Raw genomic sequence first — 26,007 nt, forward strand, 5'->3', positions numbered from 1 at the left:
AGAAGTGTTGGTGACATTTGGATGAGGCCAGGTTAGTTGTTTTCCCTTGGTTTTCATGTTCTAAGTTAAGCGAAGTAAGCGAGTAAGCGAATAAGGATCACAGCCCCCACACCCCCCATTTATCAGCCCCTAAATGTGCCTGGATTTTTTTCATCAACGATAACTAAGAAATACTGGCTCCAGATCCACACATAAATGTAAGCATTTCTTCCCTTACTATCCTTCCACCACTTTTTGTGGTAATCCATCCAACAGATTTTATTTAATCCTGCTAATGAACAGATAAACGCAGATGAAATTATAACCTCCTTTGTGAAGGTAACACATCAAAATCACAGAAGTATGATTCTATTTATTATCAGTACTCAAAGCTGGTTCATGTGTCTGAATTTCCAGAATTCAGTTTATTTATTTATCTGGTGATCATGCGAATCAGTGGGTTAAGTCACCAAGGAGATCAGGCTTCATAATCCCACAACATTCATGTGTCTCCATAGAAACGTCTGTTTCCACTGCACGCACACCAACTCATTAGTGCCGCCGCACATCGAAGAACACTTCAGGGATTTACTTGTGGTATCGATAGTCGTATTTGCATTAAGCTTACTGTTTTAAGATGTATAACAAATGTGCAGGTTATATATTTTTATGTCTTGATGAAAGTAAATCTTAGGTGAATTGATAAATTCTGTCTGAGTTGAAAAATCTTTCTCTGTATATTTTTCAGTTTTTTAGATTTATTACAACAAATAAAGAAAGACATATAGTCTGCAGTTAATCACTAATCGCAGCTATTCTTCTCTCATTCTCCTGCTTAACGCACCATCTTTATTTCCACCGTGTTCATTGCGTGCGCGTCTGGTCCTCTTAACCCACTCCTCCGCCCTCCTCCTCGCTGCTCAGGTTGCCGTGGTGATGGAGCTTCTGCTGCGTGGCACTGGCCCGATTCAAAAACAGACCTTTTAGACAGATATGCATCTTAAATGTGTGTCCATATGAATCCACATTTCCCTGTTCCTGCCTCTATCACTGTTGTCCTACTTCTGATGCTTTGGCCTGGATCCGACTCGTTTGCCTCTGTGGTTTTACAGGGACTAATCTAGATTTAGACCGACCCACTCTGCTTCAGCACAAGAACTTAACCCAGTGTGATTGCAGAATATAATTATGTGGACCAGATAGATACAAATCTTATCAGAAGATCAAAGCCTGGATTTAGTTCATTTGAAGAAAGATATACAAAAATAGAATATAATCTTTCTTGGTTTTGTCAAAACATGTCAGCTCAACTTTCTCAAATATAATCAACACAGTTTCCCGTCAGTAGCCTTACTTGAAGAAACATGCTATGTAGTGTGGTGGCTGAATTCATCCTGAGGAGTCACTTATTTTATCTTGAATAATTCTCCATCTGCATGTGTAGCTCCCCACTTTACTCATGCCCTTGTTATATGTGGTATTAAAAAGAAGTTTGGGAATTATAGGTGTCTAAGGGAAAAAACTGAAGAAAAGTACATGACAGATTAAGTTCAACAATTATTAAATATATGACAAAAATCTTAGTAAAACTGAAAATTTCAACAAACAAAAAAATGGTAAATATCATTTATCATTCAGTTTATTGACTATTTGTAATATTGTTGAGAAGTAAATTGAGATCAGCCAAGTGTTATAGTAATATGTTATAAAAGAAGAAAGGTGATACATTTTTAATGGGTTAAAATGATTAAATTACCATAACACCAAGTTACAATAATGAATCAATTAAAATTGATAGATGCGTTTAAGTAAGTTTCAAAACATTATTTTTGAATTTTAAATACTGAAGTGAAATTGGTATCCTGGTCCCAGGAAGGTCATTGTTAATCTTCGGTGCCTCTTTGTCAAAGTTATTTTCACACAGTTCTCAGATTTAGTTTAGGTGCTTGTGGAGTACAGTGACCCAGCATTGTGTTCAGTTCTTTTGAATGATGTTTTCATTTCCCCATACAGACGGGTTCAGGGAAGACCTACACCATGGGGACGGGATTTGATGTCAACTTTGTGGAGGAGGAGCTGGGCATCATCCCCCGCGCCGTCCACCACCTGTACAGAGGCATCGAGGAACGCCGACAAGCCGCCCAGGAGCAGGGACGCCCTGTCCCAGAGTTTAAGATCAACGCCCAGTTTCTCGAGGTTCCACACCCAATCCTACTGCATCATAATCAATAATGTTTCCTCATTTTACCTGCTGCTTTGAGCCAAAAGGGATTAACTCAGTAAAACAAACAGCATATAATCTTTCTCTCACTTTGCATGAGGACAGGCCTTACAGAGATGTCATGGGTCAGGCTTATATTGTTGACACTGTTCGTTTAACGAGCCCTGACACTGGTGCTCCATCACTCGGAAATATCCACTCTGACAATTGAACTGCAGCAGCTGTCTTCGGGGGGTTAGGAGATGTGGGGGGGGGTTGCGTCTCAGTCTGGACAGGAAGAGTTAACAGGAATAATGTGAGTTGACAGTTGTGCCGCTCCATCAGGCTGTCGCAAGGTTTAAATTCCTCGACTTGGAACTGGGGATGTGGAAGATTTGTTGTGGCTAAGACTTTTTAGATATGAACAGAATTCACACATTATGCGATTTTTCATTTCACACATGAGGCTTTAAGAGGTCATATTTAGCGCTGATCGTCGGTGTTGACTTTTTTTCTTACATGTCAATGTGTCATATTTCCCACTTAAAACAAAGACATTGAAACTTAAAATAAAGTACTGAAAAATTAATTAAACTGTAGTACAGAGAAAACTCGTTGTTATTGGCATTGGATGACAATATAATATTAGAGGATCATTGCCTGAAGATAATTTAGTTTTTGGGGATTTCATTTTTTACCACCATTTCTTGTCCAATAATCTTCTTGGGTCACTTTGTTCCCATGTGCATTACAGCAATAGTTAGTAGATTTGACCTCAGGGCTGAATGGAGGTGGCAGAATATATTAGTTGCCTTTATTTCAGTGTAGCCTGCTCATGCTGAGCTTTTCCTTGATTACCGAACGTAGCTTTAAATTTATCAAGGCAGACGTCATCAAACACAAACTTCAGTCTGATACTAGTGATATACTAGAGCTTATGATGTAAACCATCTCAAGGGGCATTGTGATGATTCCAGTTTCAATCAAAAATGTATACACCGCCTTCATTGTCATAATGAACTGCAGTTTTGATTCTTGCTTCTTTATTTTGTTTTTTACATTTTCTCATGAATTAAATTGAAGGTTGAGAGATCTTGTAGTGATGTCTCTTGTGTTTCTCGTGTTTTGCCCCAACGCAGCTTTATAATGAGGAAGTTCTGGACCTGTTTGACTCAGTACGAGACACAAAGCAGAAATCTCACATCAAGATTCACGAAGACGCCACCGGAGGAATCTACACTGTAGGAGTGACCACACGCACCGTGTCCTCCGAGGCTGAGGTACAGGAGAAAGACAGTGTGTGTCTGAATCAGTTATTCAAAGACCAGGACGGGGTATCTTGAGTTAAAATAGAAATTAAAAACCTTTTATTTATACGGTTTCCGCTATTCCACACACTGTTGCTGTCTCGTTCTCAAGCACTGGTTAGTTGATTAAAATGTATAAACATCTTTTGCATTATTTAGAACATTTATTTAATACATGTATTCTGGTTGTGAATCTGTTTGCCAGCTAGAGGTGTTTACAAATAACCTTTCATGAATTCATTATTCATTACTGCACTCATGTTTACTCTCATGAATGGCAGAGAGTATTTGTTGTATTAACAATTAAAACTCTTTGTCTGCCTCTTCAGATGATCCAGTGTCTGAAGCTGGGTGCTCTGTCTCGCACCACCGCCAGCACTCAGATGAACGTCCAGAGCTCCCGTTCTCACGCCATCTTCACCATCCACCTGTGCCAAGTCCGCGTTTGTGCCTCTGACAATGTTAGTGCACTGTAACACTGAACAACATCTGAACAAGCACCATGAAGTGCCGCTCTTTCTCAGGGCCGGCAGATGTGCAGGTTAAATTTATATATGCAGCATAGATGCTCGAGGCTGCAGGGTTGTTTTTATCAGACATCTTTGTAAAAAATACATCTTAATTCAACTACAAGGTTATTTTCGGCTCTTACAATTGTTCTCAAAAGACTGTACCTTGATTTAGGTTACTATTGTTTAATGCTTTTGAACTCTGTTTTCAGCTGGAGAACGTAAAGCTGTAAGTAAGAATGTAAATATAGAAAATACTTCAGCCTCCAATGCCTGTAGAGTTGACATCATATTTTCCAAGTAGCTGGAGCCTCATATTTCAGAGAAATTCTTAACAGGATATAAGGAAAAAACCTTGTTGGGATAAAGACGCAGGAATCACATTTAATATAATGCTGAGTCATGACTGGAGTTTGTGTGTGTTTCTGTTACTCAGCAAGAAAATGAGACTGATAACAAAGTCTCCAACGGAAACTCTGAGCTGGACGAGTACGAGACGCTGACGGCCAAGTTTCACTTTGTGGACCTGGCGGGTTCCGAGAGGCTGAAGAGAACCGGAGCAACCGGCGATCGAGCCAAAGAGGGCATCTCCATCAACTGTGGACTGGTGAGTTTCTTCCTTCTCGACCTCTCACAGGCACTGAGGCTGGGATATTCTAGAGTTGTACTGCCATCTAGTGGCAAAAGTTCTTAACTCTAGTGTGCAACAAACCAAGGTTATTAGTGGATGATTCACAACTTAAAATTCAGTTTTTCTGTTTCGCCAACAAAAAGCTCAACATCTTATTCCTGGAGTGCTACCAGAATTTAGGAATTTAGATAAATTATTTTAGCACAACATTTTCTTTTAAGTATACATTTAATTTCGCAAGTATTCACAAGAATATAAGCAGTTTAACAACATACTTTTTTGTAAAAAAACATTACTCTCTATCTTTTTTCAATGATGAAAATGTCTTGGACAGTTTCCAGCCATTGTCCCTGACTTAGGGAATTTGCATTAAGCCAAATACTGACTGTATAAATCATCTTCAACCATTATATAGGATTTTATTTGTAAAGGCATACAGATATTCTCAGATAAATTCCTGAAGTGTAAGCAGCTACGTCTTCTTCTCCCCTCTGTTTTGCTGCAGCTCGCTCTGGGGAATGTAATCAGTGCTTTGGGCGACCGAGGCAAGCGGTCTGCACACGTGCCTTACAGAGACTCCAAACTCACCCGGCTCCTACAGGACTCGTTAGGAGGAAACAGGTTTGTTTTTTCGCCTTTTTCCAAAAATGGCATCTCTATAATTTCCTTGTTAGTTATGTTGTCATGCCGGCAGAAGTCTTGCTTAGTTAAAGGTTTCAACTTGAAATCAGTAAACTGTCAAAACAATACTACACAATAATCAGACATAATGCCCACAACATGTTACTGTAATATTAATGCAGGAATGAATTGGAGATAAAACAATATGTTCTGTCTGCAAATTGAAGATTATTCAACAAGAATGAGACTATTAATAAATCTGCCAGCTAACTTTACTTGAAAATCTAAAAATGTAATTGAAGCCTTTTAAAGAATTGTGCTTCTGGACCAAGCATAACTATTATCCACCTCCTTCTCAAAGCCAAACAGTGATGATCGCGTGCAGCAGCCCTTCTGACCGAGACTTCATGGAGACGCTGAACACATTAAAATATGCCAACCGAGCCCGGAATATCAAGAACAAGGTCATGGTGAACCAGGACAAAGCCAGCCAGCAGATCAGCGCTCTGAGGACAGAAATAGCTCGACTGCAGATGGAGCTGATGGAGTACAAGACGGTGAGGAGAGAGTATTTGATGTCAGAGATGTCTGAAACAGTTTTTGAAGTGTTTATCTCCTTTCTTCCATTGTAGTTGCTATTCGTGGCAAAAGCCCTGAAATACATGCCACAGTTTGTAAACATGTTCCTTCCCCCCCCCCCCCCCCTCCTTGCAGGGTAAACGCATGGTGGGTGAGGAAGGTGTGGAGAGCTTTAGCGATATGTTCCACGAGAACTCTATGCTGCAGACAGAGAACGGCAACCTGAGGGTGAGGGTGAAGGCCATGCAGCAGACCATTGATGCTCAGAGGGGGCGGCTCACCCAGCTGCTCAGTGACCAGGCCAACCAGACCCTCGCCAAGGCCGGTAGGAGTGCTCAGTCAGACTCTTTAGTTAGGAAAAGTATTTACCTACAAGATTGTTATTTTTTCTTCTTTTGACTACAATGATGATATGTTGCTTTTAAAATAAGAAACAGTTTTTCTCACGCAGCACAAATCTGTCTTGTTCCCCCTCGTAGGTGAAGGAGGAACAGAAGAAATTGGAAAGATGATTCAGAGTTACATCAAAGAGATTGAAGAACTAAGGTAAACACCTGCGTACGCCACTTCTCAGTCAAACGCATCTATAAAAACAAACTTGTGTGTGCACTTGTATGCTAACTCTGACCCAATGCATACGGATAGTTTGGAGACGGAAAAAAAAGCAGATGCAGGTGTGGTGGTGAACTGAAGCCAGATTATTCATCCACTTCATCATCAACATTAAAACCAAGAGCGTTATTTGTGCTCGTGCGACACAACTGTTTTATAAATGAGCGCTGTGCTTTATTTCCGTCTTTGTCATCCTGTCTGAGTCTTACATCAGCTTTTTGAACTGCAAACTAAATTACACGACTCCTCTTTGATGAAATACATTAATGCAGGTTAATATAATAAAAATAAAATATTTATTATCAAATTTTTTTTAAATCGATGGTTGAACAAGGCTCATTACGCCATCTACTGTTTCAAACCGTCTTGGACCTTACAGAGTCAATACTGATGCCAACTGTTGGGGACGTTTCTACATAAGGATATTTATAAATATTTTATATATTTGAAATGTACCACCCCTTTTGTATTTCTTTTAGAAATATCTCGACTCTTGATAAGTGTTGTTTTTTAAATACAGTTCAACAGCACCATGACCTAGAGCTACCAAAATGTTAATAAAAAGTGTTATCAACACCTTTTTTAAACCAGTTTCAACACAATTGAACAATATTAACTCCATTAAGGATACATTAGGTTTAGAAAATGATGCCTAATAAACTCACAGGGTGCTTTAACTTTTTGCTGACAGATTTAAAGACTGCCAAAAGATGTAACATACCTTACTTTTTGATCAAGACTATTCCTGGGTTTTCAAAGTTAGACATTTTATGCCTAAGTGTAAGAACTGTTTGAGTGAAGGAAGCAGCAGAGGACCTGGAAATCAAGAAATTTGCACATCCGAGAATTGCCACACATGCTAAAAATAAACAATAAGAGCATGTGGACTACAAACAGTGTTTATCCTTAGTCTGATGTGAGTGTTTGTGTCCCTGGACTTCTTCTTCAGAGCCAAACTCCTGGAGAGTGAAGCTGTCAATGAGAATCTGAGGAAGAATCTGTCTCGTGCCTCCAGCCGTCAGTCGTTCTACGGAGGGTCCGGCCCCTTCTCCTCCCCCATGCTGGCTCCTGAGAAGGAGACGTCTGACATCATCGAACTGGCCAAGAAAGACCTGGAGAAACTGAAGAAACGTGAGAAAAAGAAAAAGAAAAGGTAATACTATTAGCTGTGGTCATTTATTATTAACAATACATGTAAAAGAATCTCTGTCTGTCTGTGGCTCACAAATCTCAGGAAGCGTTTATCTTACTGGCTTCACTCTTGTGTTAAGGCCAAATGAAGTACGTTGTTGAATTAGGTGCAATTGGAACACGCTGTATGTTTAAAAGTTACTTTGTCAATAAAGAGGTGAACAGCTCTTTGTGCAGCAGCTGTGGTGCAGCTTCAGGGTTCTATGGAGTGAGTCCAGCAGTCTGTCTTGGCTATTGCTCAATTACTGCAGGTTGCTTTTACAGTTTCAGAAAGAAACAACCAGCATTACCACAGGCCAACCAAAGAGCACATTGCAATGGTATAATGGCTACTGCACTAGTTGGTGAAATTTTTAAAAATGTATAAAGATGGTAAAAACAAATTGCCCTTTTGTTTAGATATGCCTAAAATATGAGTTAAGTTTATTTTTACAACAATTTTCACACACACAAGAGTCAGAAAAGTGCATAAAGACACAAGTCACCTGAATGCTTGTTAAAACAGTTGTTTCTTTACATGCATTTTTAAACAATTTCACTGAATCTGCAAACCTAAAATATGTGGTTACAGCATTCCACAACTTAAGTGCAATGGGTTGCAATTGAATCAGTTCTCTCTTGGTGCATGTTCCATCCATCCACAATGTATTGTGGAAATCCATTCAGTGGCCCTTGTGTATTGCTGCTGAGACATAAACAAAAGGACTAGGACAAAAATATAATGTATCAACATGTAAAGTAATGCATGTATATCAAATTTAACATTATAAACAATTTCACTGCAATACTGTAAACCAGCAGAAGGTCAGAGGCTCCAGATTGAAAATTATCAGACTTGTGCTATTCAGGCATGCAAGTGCAGAGCTTCCTCTGACCAATCTACCCTCCACTCTTCCTTCCTTCGTTCATCTCTTGCTTTCTTGTGTCGTTTGACCCTTCACCCTCCCCCTGAAGACTCCAGCTGCTGTTGGAGGAGAGAGAGAGGGAGGAAAGGGAGGAGGTGGTGGAAGAGGTTGGGGATGCCAGGTTTGTCAGAGCTTCCACCCTCCTGTTGACACTCTCATCCCCTCGCTTCCCCTAATTCAGCTTTTATTTATTGTAGGCACCCGGAGTGAAACACGCCTCAGTAGCAGCACTTCACTCTCATAAAATAACCTTTTTACCATTTAACTTAACTGTAATCTCTCTTTGGATCTTCTGTGTGAATCCCATTGCTCATCCATTTATCCTTCATGCTACATCCCTGCCCTCTGTTTCATATTTTTTGTTAGATTTACTGACATTCTGAGTCAGATTTTTAGACTTGTAGGTCTGAAACATCCCAAAATGTCTTGAAAGTACGGAGCTTGCGAAAGTTCTTTGCAAATTGTTTTTTTGAGAGTAACATTTGTGTTCCCTCACATATTGTTTAGCGTTCTCTTGCAGTACCCCAATACTTTCCTTTTTTTTTTAAAAAATATTGTGAGGTAACGCAAAACATATGTGTGCAAACGTAACGTTACCTTTGGGGGCTCGGTATGAAAGCACCTTATCATTGAACACAAAGGCAAAATATAAATATTCATCAATTATGACTGTGTTAATCAGTCTTTGTGCAAAATGTTACAAAAATAATGTCAAATCCTTCTTTGTTACTCTTTCTGTCCAGATGTTTTTGTGACGAGCCACCTAAACCCTGCTACCCCCTCTGTGTTTGGATAAAATATTTATCCAACAGATCTGCTTTGTTCACAAATTTTCTGTTTTGCTGCATTTCCCTCCACCCTTTTTTGCCTTTGCTGTTTTTTTTTTAGACAGAAATGTCTTTCACAAATCAACTGGGCAGCAGTCACCTTTATATTTTGAGGTTTTGATGGTTCATGTAAAATATGCATTATCTCATAAGAAAGTATCTCTAAATTAAGTCCTTAACTGTTCTATTGCTGCACCAAGGTGACGTCCATTAAAACTGGTACCAAGCAAAGACATGTCACTATTAGCCACAGAAGTGTTGCTACAATCAAATTCTGCTTAATGTACTTGTGTACTTGTGAAGCTACTTATATACCACTTGGGATAAACCAAGTGTTCTGCTCAGAAAGTGTTTATGGCACAGTCACAGCAGATATATGAGGTGTTTGACTCGTCTCCATGCTGGAATCTTACAGTGTCAACAAGGAGGAAATTCCTGACAACGAGCAAGAAAAGGGAACGGAGAAAGACTTGTCAGAGCGAGCCAACGAGGAAGCAGAAATTGTAAGACTGACAGCTCTTGTCTTATCTTTATGTTGAATCAGCATTAAAGCCGACTAGAAGAGCATTCTGATATTGTTTGTTTGTTTGTAATGCAGGAGGTCCAGGAGAACAGCGACCATGAAGAAGGAGAGGAGGAAGAGGATGAGGAAGAGGAGGAGATGGATGTGGAGGAGAGCTCTGATGATTCTGATTCTGAGTCAGACGAAAAAGGTATTGGTGACAACATCGGACTCCTCACTTTCTCTCGCTCCATTTTTCTTTCCCCTCTTATCAGATGCAGAACTGTCTCTAAACAACTTCCAAACTCACTCAACATTTTGTTCCTGCAAGTCACTGTAGATGATACAGTGTTAAGACCCTAGTTTTCTTGATTTTAAAGGTTTATTCCACCCAAATATTTCGTTCTCCAACCACTTACAGTTTTAAATGTTTATTCCACCCAAAACGACTGTCAGTCTTGCATTTCTTGGTTGCTGAAAGTTTTATGCTGGGCAATTCACATCAAGTAATCACACACCCATTGACGTAGTTTATGTCTTGAAAAATCCAGTCCTTCATTGGCCTAGTTGGTAACATCAGGTGGCGAGAAAACCATATGCTACAAGAAAGTCAGTCCTGAAACTGCAGCCTCTTTCGTATTATTGGAATCCCCTACTCAACTCACTCACATTTAGCAGGCTGCAGGTTGTCCACATGGGGGAGCTGTGGAGTCACCAGCTCAACAAATAAAAAAAAACCTTTCACAATATCACTTAAATGTTAAATGATTAATTTATTATTATTCATTGGTGTTTTTTAGTAAAAGTCTATGGTATTTGATTTAATGTATAATTAAAAACTAAAGTAAGATTGAATGCATGGAAAATATAGTCACTGGTACAACCTCAACACAACAAACATAATAAGACCTGTGATTTCCAAGTTAATTGCATGAATGAGGTTATAAAATAGCTTCCTCAGTGATGGCGTGGGTTGTGTCTGATGCAACATGGCTCCGCATGGTGAGGAGCTGTAAGGGAGAAGAATATGAGACTGAATAATGATGGAGGTGCATTAGTTAGCAGAGTTTAAGCAAGATTTAAAAAAGTCTAAAACTTAATCATCTGAATTTTGGTCCCTTAAAAGTCTTAAATACTTAAAGATATAACTTAATAGATCTTGTGTTTAAGTAGGTCTTAATTATGTTCATGTTATTTTAATGGTACTTCCATCACGCTTTAAAGTAGTTTTTCATTTTAAGATAAATGTTTGCATAGTTTGTAATGTCGTTGTGTGTTAAAGGTATTAGTAATAGAGATATGAGCACGCTGTAATAAAAGTAAAAGAAGTCAATGGAACTGAAATGCACTCAACTTGACTGTGGAAAAGATTGTAGACACCTACTGTCTCTGTCTGTGGTTTGAGAGATTAACTGTAATCTTAAGGGTTTTTCCACACGCTACTTTACCTTATCCTCAATTATGGAGAAATGTAAATAATTCTGGGAATGTGATATTTCTTCTTTTCTGTTGTAGGCTAAGTGAAATGCAAACATCTCAAATGTCTTTATTGTGCATTTCAAAAGGTCTTAAAAAGTCTTAAATGTATCCTGTTGAAACGGCAGAAACACTGAGTAAGTTACTGAACATGAGCAGAAACACAGTTGTGACTGTTGAGGAGGCACAGGGAGAAGCATGTGACCAGTTTTTGACTTTGCATGAATTCCACCTCTATGGACTGCTTCAAATAAAAAATGTATTCATCACAAAATGGAGAAAAAAAACAGCAAGTTTCAACTTTGCCAAAGAAATTAAAACAGAGCCAGATGAATGTTGACAGCACATTCTTATTTGGGTCAGGTTCATTGTGATTGACGCGGAGCCGGGCACCACCACATTGACTGCACAGAAATACTTCCCCAAAGACGAACATTGTGTAGACATGTGCCTGTTAACACCATTCTGCATTTGATTGTCTGTCTCAGAGAACTTCCAAGCAGATCTGGCCAACATCACCTGTGAGATCGCCATCAAGCAGAAGCTGATCGACGAGCTGGAGAACAGCCAGCGGCGTCTTCACACGCTCAAGCAGCAGTACGAGCAAAAGCTGATGATGCTGCAGTGCAAGATCAAGGACACGCAGCTGGAGAGGGACCGTGTCCTCCAAAACATGAGTAAGACAACTCTGCCAGAAGGGGGAGTCATGTATCAGTGGAGGAGCAGCGTACTTCCTTTATCCATCATGCTCAGGCAGTTTTGATAAAAATCTGTTTGGTTTTTAATATTGCTGTCTTTTTCAAGTATATTTGAGTTCTTACTTACTTGGAAGAAATGATATCTTATCCCACACGTTTGATCTCAGATTTTCTTCTTTTGTAATAAAAGACACTGCCGATACAGAATCCTCTGAAGCCAGTTTTAAATGTTATCTACTGATGACCGTAACTTTTACATTTGGCAGCACTGATGCATCAAAGCTTTGTATGATGCAGGTTTTTAAATGACACAAGACTCAAATACAGATACAAGTTTCTGAACAGATCAACCATAAGAGATAAATGCTTCTGAAACTCCTGAAAGTGAAAGTATTTGAGTCATGTACGATTATAAAAACGTTTTTAAATTATTTTTTGTTTGTGTGTTGCCTACTTCAGATTCTGTAGAGAGCGGCACAGAGGACAAGTCTCGTAAAATAAAGGTTGAATATGAGAAGAAGCTGAGCGTCATGAACAAGGAACTCCAGAAGCTCCAGTCTGCTCAGAAAGAACATGCCCGCCTGCTGAAGAACCAATCACAGTACGAGAGGCAGCTGAAGAAGCTTCAGATGGATGTGGCGGAAATGAAGAAGACGAAGGTATGATGCGTTTGATCGTGGTCATCTTTTTCTGTTTGGAAGCTTTGTTTAACAACGCAAATTACTCAAAATCCAGGAATTCACTGCAAAGGATGAAGAAGAAAAAGTAAATCCAACATCTTTTATCGATATTTGTGTTTAAAATTTGAATGTTTGTGATTTGATTACACCAGGTCCGTCTCATGAAGCAGATGAAGGAGCAGCAGGAGAAAAATAGGATGAATGAATCTCGTAGAAACCGTGAAATTGCCACCTTGAAGAAAGACCAACGCAAGCAAGAGGTAGGTTACAGGATGGTCCTCGACAGCCTCTTTAGCTTCAGCTGGTCATTACTATTCTTTTGTTGATGCTGTATTTATTTTCTTGCTCAGCATCAACTGAAGTTACTGGAGGCTCAGAAGAGGCAGCAGGAGCTCATTCTGAGGAGAAAGACTGAGGAGGTGAGCAGCTTTATACACTTTCATCTCAACTTCACAGGGTTTGTTTTTATGATTGAGAAACTCTTCTACTGCTCCTGCACAGGTACTGCTGCCTCATAAGTAGTTTCACTTCAAGCCTGCAGAAACAGATCTTTGTATTCATCTGTGCTAGCAATAGCCAGTGGCTACAGGCTTATGTTCTCAGGTTGTCCGTCCATGTCTTTCTTGAGACTTGAGAAATTACTTTAAATCAGTTTGACTCACATATGAACTAAAGGGCAAAGGTCACTTAATCTCACAATCTTGTAAACATTCACCTAGACTCAAGAATGGGAATTAGAATGTGGTGTTCAAATGTCAAGGTCACTGTGACCTCACAAAACCTTTCCCTCTTAAACATGTTATTTGTATTAGAGTGAAACTGCATTGTGTGTGTGTCCCTTTGGGTGTGTCCGTGTGTGTTTCAGGTGACTGCTCTGAGGAGGCAGGCCAGGCCCACCTCTGGTAAGGTCATCAGGAAAGTCAATCTCCAAGAACCAGTCCAGGACTCCTCCCACAGACCCCCATCTGGACGCTTGTACTCCTCCAGCATCACTGGTCCCAACGGAAACCGGTCAGTCTATATGTGTCATAGTGAACATTGTTTCCTGAAAGTCAGCTACTGAATATATGTCCAAAATCTAAATCTTAGAAATCAAAAGTAATATCCTCTTGCATCTACCATGAATTAGTCCTTTCTCATGGCTTTTTTCTGTTGTGTTTTGGATTGTTTTTCTAATATAATTCTGCACCAAGAATCAAAGTAGTCTCCTTATCAACCACCTTAGAAACTTGTTTATTAGCTTGTTACAACCTCTCAAATTTGCATAGATGTTTTAAAATTAATCAATAACATTATGAGCCATACTCTGTCTGCAGTTTTTCCTACAGGCGTACAGTCGGTATTTACTCAACCAGAGTGGCTCGTAATAAATGGCAGTCCCTGGAGCGGCGAGTCTGTGATGTCATCATGCAGAGGTTGACCATCTCCAACATGGAGGCTGACATGAACCGCCTCCTTAAGGTAAAGTTCTGCACATTTACATGTATGGACCCTCTAGAGTTTCTATCAAGTGCAAAAGTTCTTCAAGCAGCATAAAGACCCACAGGCTTGCTGCTGTGTCTCCCAGCAGAGGGTTTATCTGTTGTCCTTCGGGGGTTTCTTTCGTGAACGGGAAATCAAAGGTGACATGTTAAATTGTGGGAAAATAATCCTCAATATTGATTGGCTTTATGATTGGCTACATTGATTTTCATGTATTCACTTTATTCACTGATAATTCAGAGATCAGTGAAGTTAGATTAAGGACTCAGAACCCCGAACTGGAGAATCAGTTGTCAGCGCCATTGTTGCAAACTCACCTGTTGTTGTGAGCAATGTCAATGATGGGTCCCAGCTGCAGCCCCAATGCTGGGACCCATCTAAAATATTATTAAAATAAATAATAAATCCACTTAATCCAAAAACATTGTGTCTGGGGGCAATGTTTCGATCCCTGTGGTTTTTCTTAAGGCTGAATCTTACAAAACACTAAAATTCTGTGCATGTTTTTGTTGGTTTTCGTTACTAATGTCTTTATTTAAATTCCATGTCATGTCACATCATCACTCACCATCACCATCATCGTCTGGCTGTGTTTATAGCAAAGGGAGGAGCTGACCAAACGTAAGGAGAAGGTCATCAGAAAGAGGGAGAGGCTGGTGAGGGAGGAGCCAGAGGCAGAGAAGACACTGCCCCCCCTCAACGAAGAAGTGGACGCCCTGACGGCCAACATCGACTACATCAATGACAGCATCGCAGACTGTCAGGCCAACATTATGCAGATGGAGGAAGCCAAAGTGAGAAAGCTTGATGAGTAGATCACAGTTGGGTATAAACAGTTTATTTAGCTATACTGTTTGATCAAATAGATTAATAAGGTCAAATCAGTAGAGAAAGTGATTTTTTTTTTTTTTTTATCTTATAATCAGCTTATTTTGTCCTCTTAATAAGAACCGGGAAATGCTGATTATAATTGATTGTTACACATAATGTTAAACAGACCAGGGAGCCGTGGTAATAAATAGATGTGGTAAATTTACCCTATGGTTCAGGTTGACCTGTGAACTAATGCTGACATGTATTACAGTTATACAAATGACCATATTGGTGTTTGATTCCAGGAGGAATGTGACACAGCGGATGTCTCTGCTGTGATTGGCTCTTGTACCCTTGTAGAGGCTCGTTTCCTCCTCGATCACTTCATCTCAATGGCCATAAATAAGGTACCAGCACTAATAATGATCAGGTGTCCAAGTCTGTTCCTTCACATATCACCTACCTACTCTATACATACCTGTGACAAAAGGCATTACTATCTGTGCATTTGAAAGCATTACAACTAGGGCTGTCAATAGATTAAAAAAAATTAACTAATTAATCTCACATTTTGAAATTCATTAATCGCGATTAATCGCGATTAAAAGTTTGTTTTTCTTCTAAAGACTAAATCTAATGAATTAACGAGTAATCACTTCAGACAGCCTGTATTTTACACAATGCTGTGTTTTCGAAGAGACTCAGGCCTATAACACCTACCTATAAAGTGGCAGCCAGGTCGTTAAATATCATGTATGATAAATTGTGTAAAAAAAAATATTTAAAAACAACAGTGTCCTTGGAAACAATAACACTGCTTCTTTCTTCAGTGAAACATCCAGATTAGTAAAAGGTAAAAAAAAAAAGAAGGTGTACTTGAGACACCATTACGAATACGTATTCTCCACATAGGCTTGAGTGGAGAATACGTAATTTACCCTCCACACCCGACATTGAACGGAGTGCACAGCGGAGAAGTTCTTGAAGATGGATGACATTAAATTAATAATTGAAGTGGAGAAGTAAAGTGAGCTGTATGATCCTCAGCACATATGAGGCAAAAATACAAACGTTGGGACGCTGTTGCAGTTAATGTTGGAGCAACAAGTAAGTATATGCTTGAAAAAAATTATTAAATGCGGTTTTTACTGCAGGCTGATAACAGCAAAAGTATGTGATATTATTGGCGCTGCGCGGCGCTTCAGCAGCGCAGAGTAGGACTACACACACGAACAGGCGCACAAACACACACACAGTTCGAGGAAGATTAAAAAAATGCACATGAGAGGACGGAAAGAGTGGAGTTGCCTGTGTGACGGTCTCTGTTTGCACTGCTGCGTTCTTCATTCACTTCACTTGACTCAGGCTTAGTGAAACAGTTTAACTTTATTTTCTGTAACATATAACGGGACACAGTCACAGTTATCTTCAAAAGAAAAGTTGCATATTACTAAACCAGTTTCATGCACTAAAATAACCATTAGAAACTAACTAAAACACTAACAGACAGAGCGACACAACTCACTCAGACCGGGGGAATCTGCTTCTGAGATAATAAAGGGTGCGCTGCTACACTAATCCCCAGAAGTTCCTGCTGTGGGCCTTCAAAATAAGACAAACACGGCAAAATAAAAGAAATATAGTTCAGCCAGGGCTGAGCCAGGGTAGCAGCGAGCGGACCCTTGTTTCGCTGGATCCGTTTGATAACCTCCAAGGCAGAATTCCACCGGGTGGCAACATCTTGAACTAGCAACTCTTTTTGCTGTCCTTGTGCAGTTTGCTGTGCTTTCATTCAGACGGGACTTATCATTTGACCGGCTGTGTTTAAAGCGCGACGCTGGCAGCTTGCTCGAGGAGCTGAATTTTCTTCCACCGGATGTAAACAAAGCTGCGTTAACTTCGTTAAAATATTTTATCACATTAATCTAGGTCACAATAATCTCATAGATTAACGCTTTAACTTTGACAGCCCTAATTACAACAAACAAGAATAAAGAAAGCCTGTGGAGAGTAACGGCATCTTTGCAGATGTATGGGACGACCAAAAGAACGTTGTAAAAAAGGGTTTTCAACATTTTACAAAACTTAATCTACTTGATCTTCTTCCAACTCTTGGACATTAACAATATAATGACATAATGTTTGTCCGCCAAGGAGATTATCTTTTCATCCCGTTCAGGATTATGCAAAAACCTGTCGATGGATTTCAACAAAACTTGGTAGAAGGATGCAATAGGGAGCAGGGAAGGACCCCTTTAATTTGTCCGTAGATCCAAATTGGGGGGGGGGGGGGGATTTGATGAAAAAATGCAGTCACGTGTGTGAAATTGTGTGTTAAATTTGGGGAGGGGCTTGATTGGATTTAAGGGGGCTGTTTGGCCTTGGCTGAGGTTTGTGCTCTACTGAGTGACAAATGTGAAGCTCATTTTAAGTGTTTTTTTAAAAATTTAAGTTGTTTTGTAACTACAGCAAAAGTACAGTAGAATATTAATATCTACATGACGATTACCATGTATTATCTTTCAAATCCAACAAGAAGTGTCTCGTACAGACAAGCTGTAGGTGTGACTTTAATGGCACAGCGAACACAAACTCTATTTAATGTGAGTTCTGATGTGTCCAGGGTCTGCAGGCGGCTCAGAAGGAGTCCCAGGTGAAGGTGATGGAGGGCAGGCTGAAGCAGACGGAGATCACCAGCGCTACACAGAACCAGCTGCTCTTCCACATGCTGAAGGAGAAAGCAGAGTTCAACCCAGAGTTGGACGCCCTGCTGGGGAACGCCCTGCAAGGTAAAAAATGGCACCCTAACCCTAGGTTGAGGGAGAGTTACTGGTCAGCTGCATGACAGGGACTATCGAGATGCTCTTGCCTGTTGCCTTCTGCTGAATAGAAGCTGAAATTATTATCGTATACAATCATTCTGAATTAATTTGTCCTCAATGGTATGACATTAACATTTAATATTAAGTATTGACCCTTTTGTTCAGCCTCTGTTCAGTATGATGATTGCTTTGTTTACAGTAGATGCTATTTATTCTTTTGTTTTATGTTTTATTTATTTAGAATTTTGGGGGAATGTGTTTTTGATTTGTGCATTACCTTTTTTCTGTTCCCCCATGTTTTCTTTTTTTTTTTCTTTTGTTTTGTTACCTTATATTTTCACAGAGCTAGGTAACATTCCAGCTGGTAAGTGAACCCATATTAGACTCTTACCTGTGTAATGGATGCATGGTTCCTTCCCTTTGCACTTTGAAAACTAACTTAACGCAACATGAGCAGGCGCATGAGGTGCAATGCAACCAGGCTTCCCTCCATCTGTCTGCCAACCCTTCACTTCCCTTCATCTGGACACACTCTCCCTCCTCCTCCTCCTTCTCCTTCTCCCAGCTCAACATGTGCTATAGCCTCCATGCTTTAACCGCAGACCCTTCCACAGGAACCATACAACATCTTGTAGCTCTGTTGGACGCCTGTAGGTCAGCCGACCCCATCAGGAGCAACGGACTAATGATTCCTCTCACTCCACCACCTTGTTGACTCATATCCAGTCTTTTACCTTTGCCTCAAGCCGCCCACATGTCTTTCTTTATAACCATCCCCCACCTGACCGCTGTCTGACCTCTGACCTCTCACTTTTTCAATCCATCCGATCTCATCGAGCTCAGGGAGGACCAAGTTTCTGTTTGTTGATAAAACAGCATGGCAATGTGCTGATATCATCTGCTTACCTTGTCCATCTTTTCTAAAGCCAGCTATTGCCCAGTTGTTCATAATCACATGAAGAATAGTGCTTCATCCTTTAGTGAAATAGAGAACAATTATAAATAAATCATTTGAAGGAACAATGTACTTGCTAAGAACTGATAAAAGACATGTAGCAGTAACTCAGTCTTATTAGTCGAGAGGTTATTTTAACATTCTAATGTTATTCATTGATCTGATTTGACAGAAAATGGGGATGACAGCAGCAGTGATGAGTCAGCACAGAGCCCTTCAGCAGAGGGAACGTAAGTATATGTTATGTTCATTCCATGTATCTAAGTATCTAAGTACTAAGTACTTTTATGTTAACTGATGCTCACTGAGGCTCATGAAGACTTATTCCTTCCAGTACTTTATCATCAGACCTCATGAAACTGTGTGGCGAGACCAAAACCAGGAACAAGGTATTAAACTGTTTATTGTTAATTTTCTACATCAACCATTTTCTCCCCCGATTCTTTCTTGTCCTAATTTTCCTGAATCTGTCCTGCACAGGCTCGTAGGAGGACCACAACTCAGATGGAGTTACTCTACGCAAACTCCGACTCTGCCCCCGACGCACCCACTGCCGACTTCTCCAGTCCGATGCTGCCGTTAACTGAGACTCCAGAAGGGGACGTGGACACGTCAGGCTCATCAGTCAGGGACTACACTGCTGTCTCCCCTGGCTTTTCCTCTAAAATGGGCAGCATGTAAGTCCAGGCCCCGCACTCTTTGTCTAACACGTTTATCCTCACTTCCTGCATGTTTGATGTTGCTGGTTTATCCTGTGCTTTATTTAATTTTGTTTCAAATTATTCATGAGCCACCTTACATCAAATAACTAACTATACCTTCCTCCCACTGATGAGTCCTTTGAGGTGAAACCATGTAGAGAGGAACAAATCATAACATTTGCATGGCTTATTAGATACTGCGCCTGCATAAACTATCCTTCTAATCCCTTATTAGAGCTAAATTACACACTGAAAGCAAACATACTAACCAGCTCTAACAGGTTGATGAAAGGCTGTGCTTCAAACCTGTGAGTGTACACTGACAGTCATCCATCAGCAGATAAAGTACCTCAATCATATTTTAGAGTAGCACAAAACCTACACAGTATCTTCAGTAGTTAAACATGAGCTTGGCGAAGAACCACCACTGTTTTGGGACTTTAAACATCAGGTAACTGTGTTTCTGTGTGTACTGCATGCTCATGCCCTATAATTGTTGCCATTATTTGTTTGTTTGTTTTTCATCTTTTTGTTGTTTTATCATTATTTTTCTGTATACTCTCTTTGTGTTGTTTGTTGATGAATTGATGAAACTGAACATTCAGTTCTGGCTCCAGAACTTCGCCAGGGGTGGAAAAGCGAGCTCCGGAGCCTTCGCCGCTCTCTCGCAGGAAGACCTATGACAAGGCGAATGCAGCAGCCGACAGGGCAAAGGTCAAGGAGATCAAACAGTAAGAGCTGGCAGCCGACATTGTAGCTGCAAAGCCCAAAACAATAACTTCACTTTCGCTCCACTAATACTTCTTCTCTCGGTTTCCTGCTTTGAAGAAGCATGTGGCCTCGACTGAATCAGTGATGCTCAACGCCTGGTGTGATAACCTCTGACCTTCCAAGTTCTACACTGAATTTAAAGTCTTATTTTTTTGCTTTACTTGGCTCTTCTCCGAGACATAATAATTCGTCATATTCTTTTTTCACTCCTGGTACTCTTGACTCAAATTCAGTGTTCAACTTGCTCATGAGTCCGTCTGCTGCTGGTCTACTGATGATTGATATCATTTAACTTACTGAGAAAATCACTGTCCTTTCTCTCGCTTCGTCTGATGAGTACATTATTGTGAGGGAGGGACAATGTACTGGGTGGAGTGTCTTTAAAAAACTGGCTTCGTCTATTGCAAAATTATCATATGATAACAACTTAAAATTCCAATCATCCTTTCCACACATACACAGATAATATTTGATTGTATAAAGATAAATTTATGTTATTTCTTTGTAATTGAAAACTTTTGTTGGCATGAAGTGCACACGTTTACCACTGGGCTGTGTGCACATTAGCTGTTTGCCAACTTTAAAGACGCATGGTCAGTCTGTGAGTGCATGTGGTCAGTATGAGTCCTGAATATCACTGCATTCATGTCATACGGCAAAAATAATTGATGCCTTTTTCTTAACTTTACATATGGATCTCATATTGTTATTTGATGATACAGACATGAATAATGGCGGCAGAAGGATACAACAAACTCAAAGAGTCCCATACCAGACGTGAAGCTGCTGTTGTGTTTAGACCACCATGCTACCAGAGCACCCCACAGATTGATGCCTTTAGGCGACTACATGACATTTACTCTGCCACCACCCTCAGGCCAAATGCCACATTTTTGGATGGATGAGAATCTAAATAGCTTTATTTTTCTGAACATAAGCTCGCCTATTAGTAGATTTAAGCAGCAGGATTCGATATTCAGCATGCTAGTATTATTTATTCGTCTTACTATTATTTTCACATTAAACACTGTTCTGTACAGATCATTTTCTCTTGATACTATGTATAGGCTCAAAACAAATGCTGCAGCTTGACAACATTAATGGCCAGTTTGTTCAAAAGATTATTCGTAATTGGGCTTTATAATAGTGAAACCACACTTTTAAATCTATGGGATATGATATTATTAACGAAACTATTGTCAAATATTTTTGTGAAGCAGTAACCTCTGTTTGACAGAATGGTATTGGCCTCAAATGTCCAACCCAACAAGCCCAGTGAACCACATTGAGCAGGACACAACAGTGATGTCATGTGTACAGCTTCCGATTAGTTTGACCGCGTGAACACTTTACTGCCGCTCCCCTATGACATGAATGCAGCATATGCGTCTCCCTTCTGTCCTCATGCAGTCCTCTCACACTTTCACCATCAGCGTGTAAACAGCTTAGCACACATTTTAATTATGCCGTAGCTTAATTGGCAGCCCTACTGTCTTCCTTCACAGCCCAGTCATCAGGAAACTGAGGAGCGGCCCACCACTTCCTCTCTCCCCTACCGCACGTCCCAGTAACCACGTCCTCGGGTTTAGCAGTATGACAGGGTATCTGCAGGATAAGTAAGAACCCGAGATAAGTAAAATTGAGAGTGAGATTAGAGCTTGAGAGAGATCCTCAGGATGAGTGAGGCCAATCCACTCCCAAATCTGTCAATTTGTCAAATGTTGCCAAATTTGCAAAGTTACAGTAAATATTTCTTAATGTAGCTTAGGGCATACATGTCAATCTGTAGAAAAACATACACATTTAGATTTTGCACCTTATTGTTATTATTGTTGTTGTTGTTGTTATACATTTTCTTAGCATTTTGCAATTACCAAGTTCACACTGTATCAGTATCGTTACCCTATTTATGTTGCAACAAAACAATCAGCCAATAGTTTACTGTGTCCAGTAGTCCAGTATGTTGTTTGATGTAGTTTATAGAGCATACTTTGTATAATTCAGACCCTTCATTATAGGAAAGAGGTTGAATATAGTGAAATAGATTATACATTTTAAAAGTAAAGAACTTTTGTTTGGGTATCACCTGAAATCATTGACTCCATATAGGTAGAGACGAGGCTAAACCATAGGAATGCCCCTTTATTATGTACTAAAAGACTAAAGCTACATTATTAGTGTACTTTTATGAGGACGTTACAGGCTAAGAAAAAAAATATGCTCTTCTTGAATTTAAATCCACGCTATGCAACTTTGTACAGTAGCAGCTTCAAAAATGAATTGATGGTTCACTGACCGGGATAGAGCAAATGTTTCTTCTTTCATTTCCACTCCTCATTCTGAATGTGAGTTCTTAATCTATGGGGTTTAATCTTCTGTAACAAGTGTGTGCATGACTGTTAGAGTAATACTGAACTGTAGAGCGGTTAAAAAGATTTATAGACTCAGTAAAACAAATTAGAAACCAGTGTTTATCTCCAATATTCCGTGGGGAAAGTTTTAAAATATCAGAATGAATCACCACGTGTGGCTGCAGAGGGCGCCGCTGCTCAGTAAAAGTTGCATAGTTTTGCTTTAACTTGAGGAATGTTTACTGAACTTGATCGGAATAAGATGATGTTATGGTTTTAATCAGCTAGTAGCTATATACGATATTCTCTTCCACTCCAGGATTGATCGATGCCTCCACCTGTGCTCCAGCCACATTGTCCATGCTGTTTCATGTCCTTGCTCCGAATCACCCAAGTACAATTTTTTTTATTTGTCCTCTAAGATTCTCTAAGATTTCACTTTTCACCTTTGGTGTCGGGGCACAGGTGAATTTGAAACACATGGTTTGAGGTTCACACTGTCTGGTGACCAGAGCCTTCCAGGGCTCCCCCTCATTACCCTGTGGTGTCCTTGCGCACACAACCAGACACAACAAGTTAATGTGGTTAGAAACAATGACTGGATAACCTGTGATATTTGGGATCAATAGATGACTATAAACCCAGATAGTGTAATCTTGTTAAGCTTATTACTGCTATCGAATCAGAAACCTTGGTGATCCTCTCTGCTTTTTAGTCTTCTAAACTTTCAGCTGAGCTTTTATTTTTCACACTGCAGCCTTTTGAACTTCATTCATCGGCAACACGTGAATATCCACGTGTGGATCTGTGGTGCCCTCCTGCCACGTCACTGATACTAATAGATACAACTGAAAGAGAGCAGTCATTGTACAATAATACTATCAGCTGCCAGTTTGTCAACATGAGCAGCCAATTAGTGATCGATCAAGGTTCCTGTGATGCTATTGAACTTGTGGGCCCTGAGGATGCAACACTGCTGCTTTCCAATGATCGTCTGTCATTGTCTCCTCAGGTGTTGTTTATCTATTTATGCTGGAGAAGCATTTAGATGTCAGGGGTATTTTGGGTGATTTTCTTGAGCTTGGTGACTGTTCACAGTTGTCTCTTTACTTTTCTTTGACTGTTATTGTCATCTTTCTCTTTCTATTTTTGATTTACAGTTTCATGCTATTAAGCCATGAAAGCTGCATGCTGCTCCACGACTCTGGTTGTGTGGATGGGATTTACACCTCTCCTGAAACTTATTTTAAATGTTGCACCTGTTGATGTGTGTGTGTATCTCTGTGTGTGTGTTTGTGTGTATATTTTCCAGGGGCGTCATTAACCCGGTGCCGTCCACTAAGAGTAGCCGGTCAGCCACGTTGCAGTGTGTCCACGTGGCGGAGGGACACAGTAAAGCTGTTCTCTGTGTCGACTGCACTGATGACCTTCTCTTCACTGGATCCAAAGGTTAAACACAGTTCTCCCTCCCTCCCTCCCTCTCCTCCCTCCTTCACTCTAATGGGTCCGTCTCTCATCATCAGGATTAGATGCGTGTCTCCCTGTAACAGCTCTGTTCATTTATTACACTTTGACATGCTTTTTTATAAGAGCAAATACATCCTGACAGGGATTAATTAAGATTGTCATGTGCACAATATGTGGATAAATGAGGGGATGAAATAAAGGAACAGGAACATGCGGTAAAAATCAAAAGGCTTGTTAAACTTAATATATTGAGGTAAATGCACTCAGCTGGACTGTAGCTCTCATTTATATCCACACAGCTCCTTCTTTTTACATTAGCTGTTCTTTCTATGTTCTGCATCTGTTTCTTATTATATGTTGAATATGTTGTACAGTCCACTGCTAGATTTAAGCTCCCTGTATTTCTAATGATGTAATAAATTCCCACTGGAGATGACGAACTGTGTCTCCTCCTGCAGACCGGACATGTAAGGTGTGGAACCTGGTGACAGGTCAGGAGATAATGTCCCTGGCCGGTCACCCCAACAACGTGGTGTCGGTCCGCTACAGCTCTAGTTTGGTCTTCACCGTCTCAACTTCGTACATCAAAGTCTGGGACATCCGCGACTCGGCCAAGTGCATTCGAACGCTGACGTGAGTGGGACTGTCGTAATGGATTTTATGCCGCAGTCTGAAATGCCTATGGTTCATTTTTGAATCCTTAAATATGATTTTTAGATGCAATAAGTTCATGAGTGTGCTGCAAAGCTTTCTGTCAAAGACTCAACACTACATCTAAAAATCTGTTTTTAACTATTTCATTAGGTAAAAGATCAATCTCGGAAAGATATCTGATTGAATGTTTTTCCCGGATCATCTGTCACGTATCCGTACAAATTGTATCCATGTGTCTTCAGGTCGTCTGGTCAGGTTAATGTTGGGGACATCTGCGCGTCAAACACCAGCCGAACTGTCACCATCCCAGCAGGAGAGAACCAGATCAACCAGATCGCCCTCAACCCTAACGGGACGGTTCTGTACACCGCCGCCGGAAACTCTGTCAGAGTCTGGGATCTGAGAAGGTCAGCTAAGAGAAGTACAATGTTGTCACAAGTTACAAAAATGTCCTTCCAAAATGCAGCTGCGTGCCTTTTAAAGTACCGAGAGAATTCCTGTGTACATTTAGGTTTTTACAACTTTTTCCAATAACTTTCATAATTATTTAATCTTAAATTTATCACTTTTTTAGTCAAAATCTAATAAGCCAATTGGAAGCAGCATTTTAAATGAATTTGTGTGTATCTGCAGTGCTGTGTATATAAACCTTGACTTACATGAACCCTGCGGGTGATTACCATCCCCACCTTTTCATCCTCATTTCCTATCCTCTTCATCAGTTTCAAAAGCAATACACACAAACACACACACACACACACACACACACACACACACACACACGCGCTGTGAGGAAACATGAAGCAGAGTTTCTCTTTGCTGCACTCTTGGAAGACTCAATATGAAAACCTGTCGGGTATCCAAACCATATCTGTCATCCATCATTGGCAGCAAGCTGGTGTTAGTTTTGATGAATTGACTCTTAGCAAATCCACCCAAATCATGCAGTCTGGACGGTTAATATAACTTTGGATCAATATGACCTGAAGGAACGCATTGTAATTTAAGCTTACATTAAACAATGCAATCTTTATTCAAACCCTTTGTTTACCCACATGACACTTTTTATTCTAGTGCATTATCATTTCAGTAAAAGTCAAATTTTCTGGGATATAAATTGTTGATAAACTCTTTACTCTCTCAGATTTGCTTCCACTGGGAAACTTACTGGTCACCTCGGCCCAGTGATGTGTCTGACTGTGGATCAGTCTGGAAGTAACCAAGACCTGGTGATCACCGGCTCCAAAGATCATTACATTAAGGTGTGATTCCTT

The 26,007-nt window shown here is 40.2% G+C and overlaps 1 protein-coding gene across 3 annotated transcripts in view; it reads left to right on the forward strand.

The window, feature by feature from the left end:
* kif21a (kinesin family member 21A) overlaps positions 1–26,007 on the forward strand; it is a 56,295-nt gene that overhangs the window by 24,683 nt on the left and 5,605 nt on the right. Inside the window, exons 3-31 of one of the 3 annotated variants that reach the window (XM_061076123.1) lie at positions 1,993–2,175; positions 3,319–3,459; positions 3,816–3,947; positions 4,432–4,602; positions 5,132–5,247; positions 5,609–5,804; positions 5,962–6,151; positions 6,306–6,372; positions 7,388–7,591; positions 9,777–9,864; positions 9,960–10,074; positions 11,828–12,016; positions 12,497–12,696; positions 12,870–12,977; positions 13,068–13,136; positions 13,583–13,728; positions 14,034–14,178; positions 14,799–14,993; positions 15,318–15,419; positions 17,636–17,801; positions 18,178–18,198; positions 18,962–19,019; positions 19,124–19,178; positions 19,270–19,466; positions 20,096–20,221; positions 23,925–24,061; positions 24,538–24,712; positions 24,976–25,140; positions 25,878–25,995. In XM_061076123.1, coding sequence (XP_060932106.1) covers positions 1,993–2,175; positions 3,319–3,459; positions 3,816–3,947; positions 4,432–4,602; positions 5,132–5,247; positions 5,609–5,804; positions 5,962–6,151; positions 6,306–6,372; positions 7,388–7,591; positions 9,777–9,864; positions 9,960–10,074; positions 11,828–12,016; positions 12,497–12,696; positions 12,870–12,977; positions 13,068–13,136; positions 13,583–13,728; positions 14,034–14,178; positions 14,799–14,993; positions 15,318–15,419; positions 17,636–17,801; positions 18,178–18,198; positions 18,962–19,019; positions 19,124–19,178; positions 19,270–19,466; positions 20,096–20,221; positions 23,925–24,061; positions 24,538–24,712; positions 24,976–25,140; positions 25,878–25,995 — 3,975 coding nt within the window. The remainder of the gene's footprint in view (positions 1–1,992; positions 2,176–3,318; positions 3,460–3,815; positions 3,948–4,431; positions 4,603–5,131; positions 5,248–5,608; positions 5,805–5,961; positions 6,152–6,305; positions 6,373–7,387; positions 7,592–9,776; positions 9,865–9,959; positions 10,075–11,827; positions 12,017–12,496; positions 12,697–12,869; positions 12,978–13,067; positions 13,137–13,582; positions 13,729–14,033; positions 14,179–14,798; positions 14,994–15,317; positions 15,420–17,635; positions 17,802–18,177; positions 18,199–18,961; positions 19,020–19,123; positions 19,179–19,269; positions 19,467–20,095; positions 20,222–23,924; positions 24,062–24,537; positions 24,713–24,975; positions 25,141–25,877; positions 25,996–26,007) is intronic. The other 2 variants (XM_061076124.1, XM_061076126.1) reach the window with 2 other exon arrangements.

The sequence above is a fragment of the Limanda limanda genome, chromosome 8 (genome assembly GCF_963576545.1).
Source record: "Limanda limanda chromosome 8, fLimLim1.1, whole genome shotgun sequence".
NCBI classification, from domain to species: Eukaryota; Metazoa; Chordata; class Actinopteri; order Pleuronectiformes; family Pleuronectidae; genus Limanda; species Limanda limanda.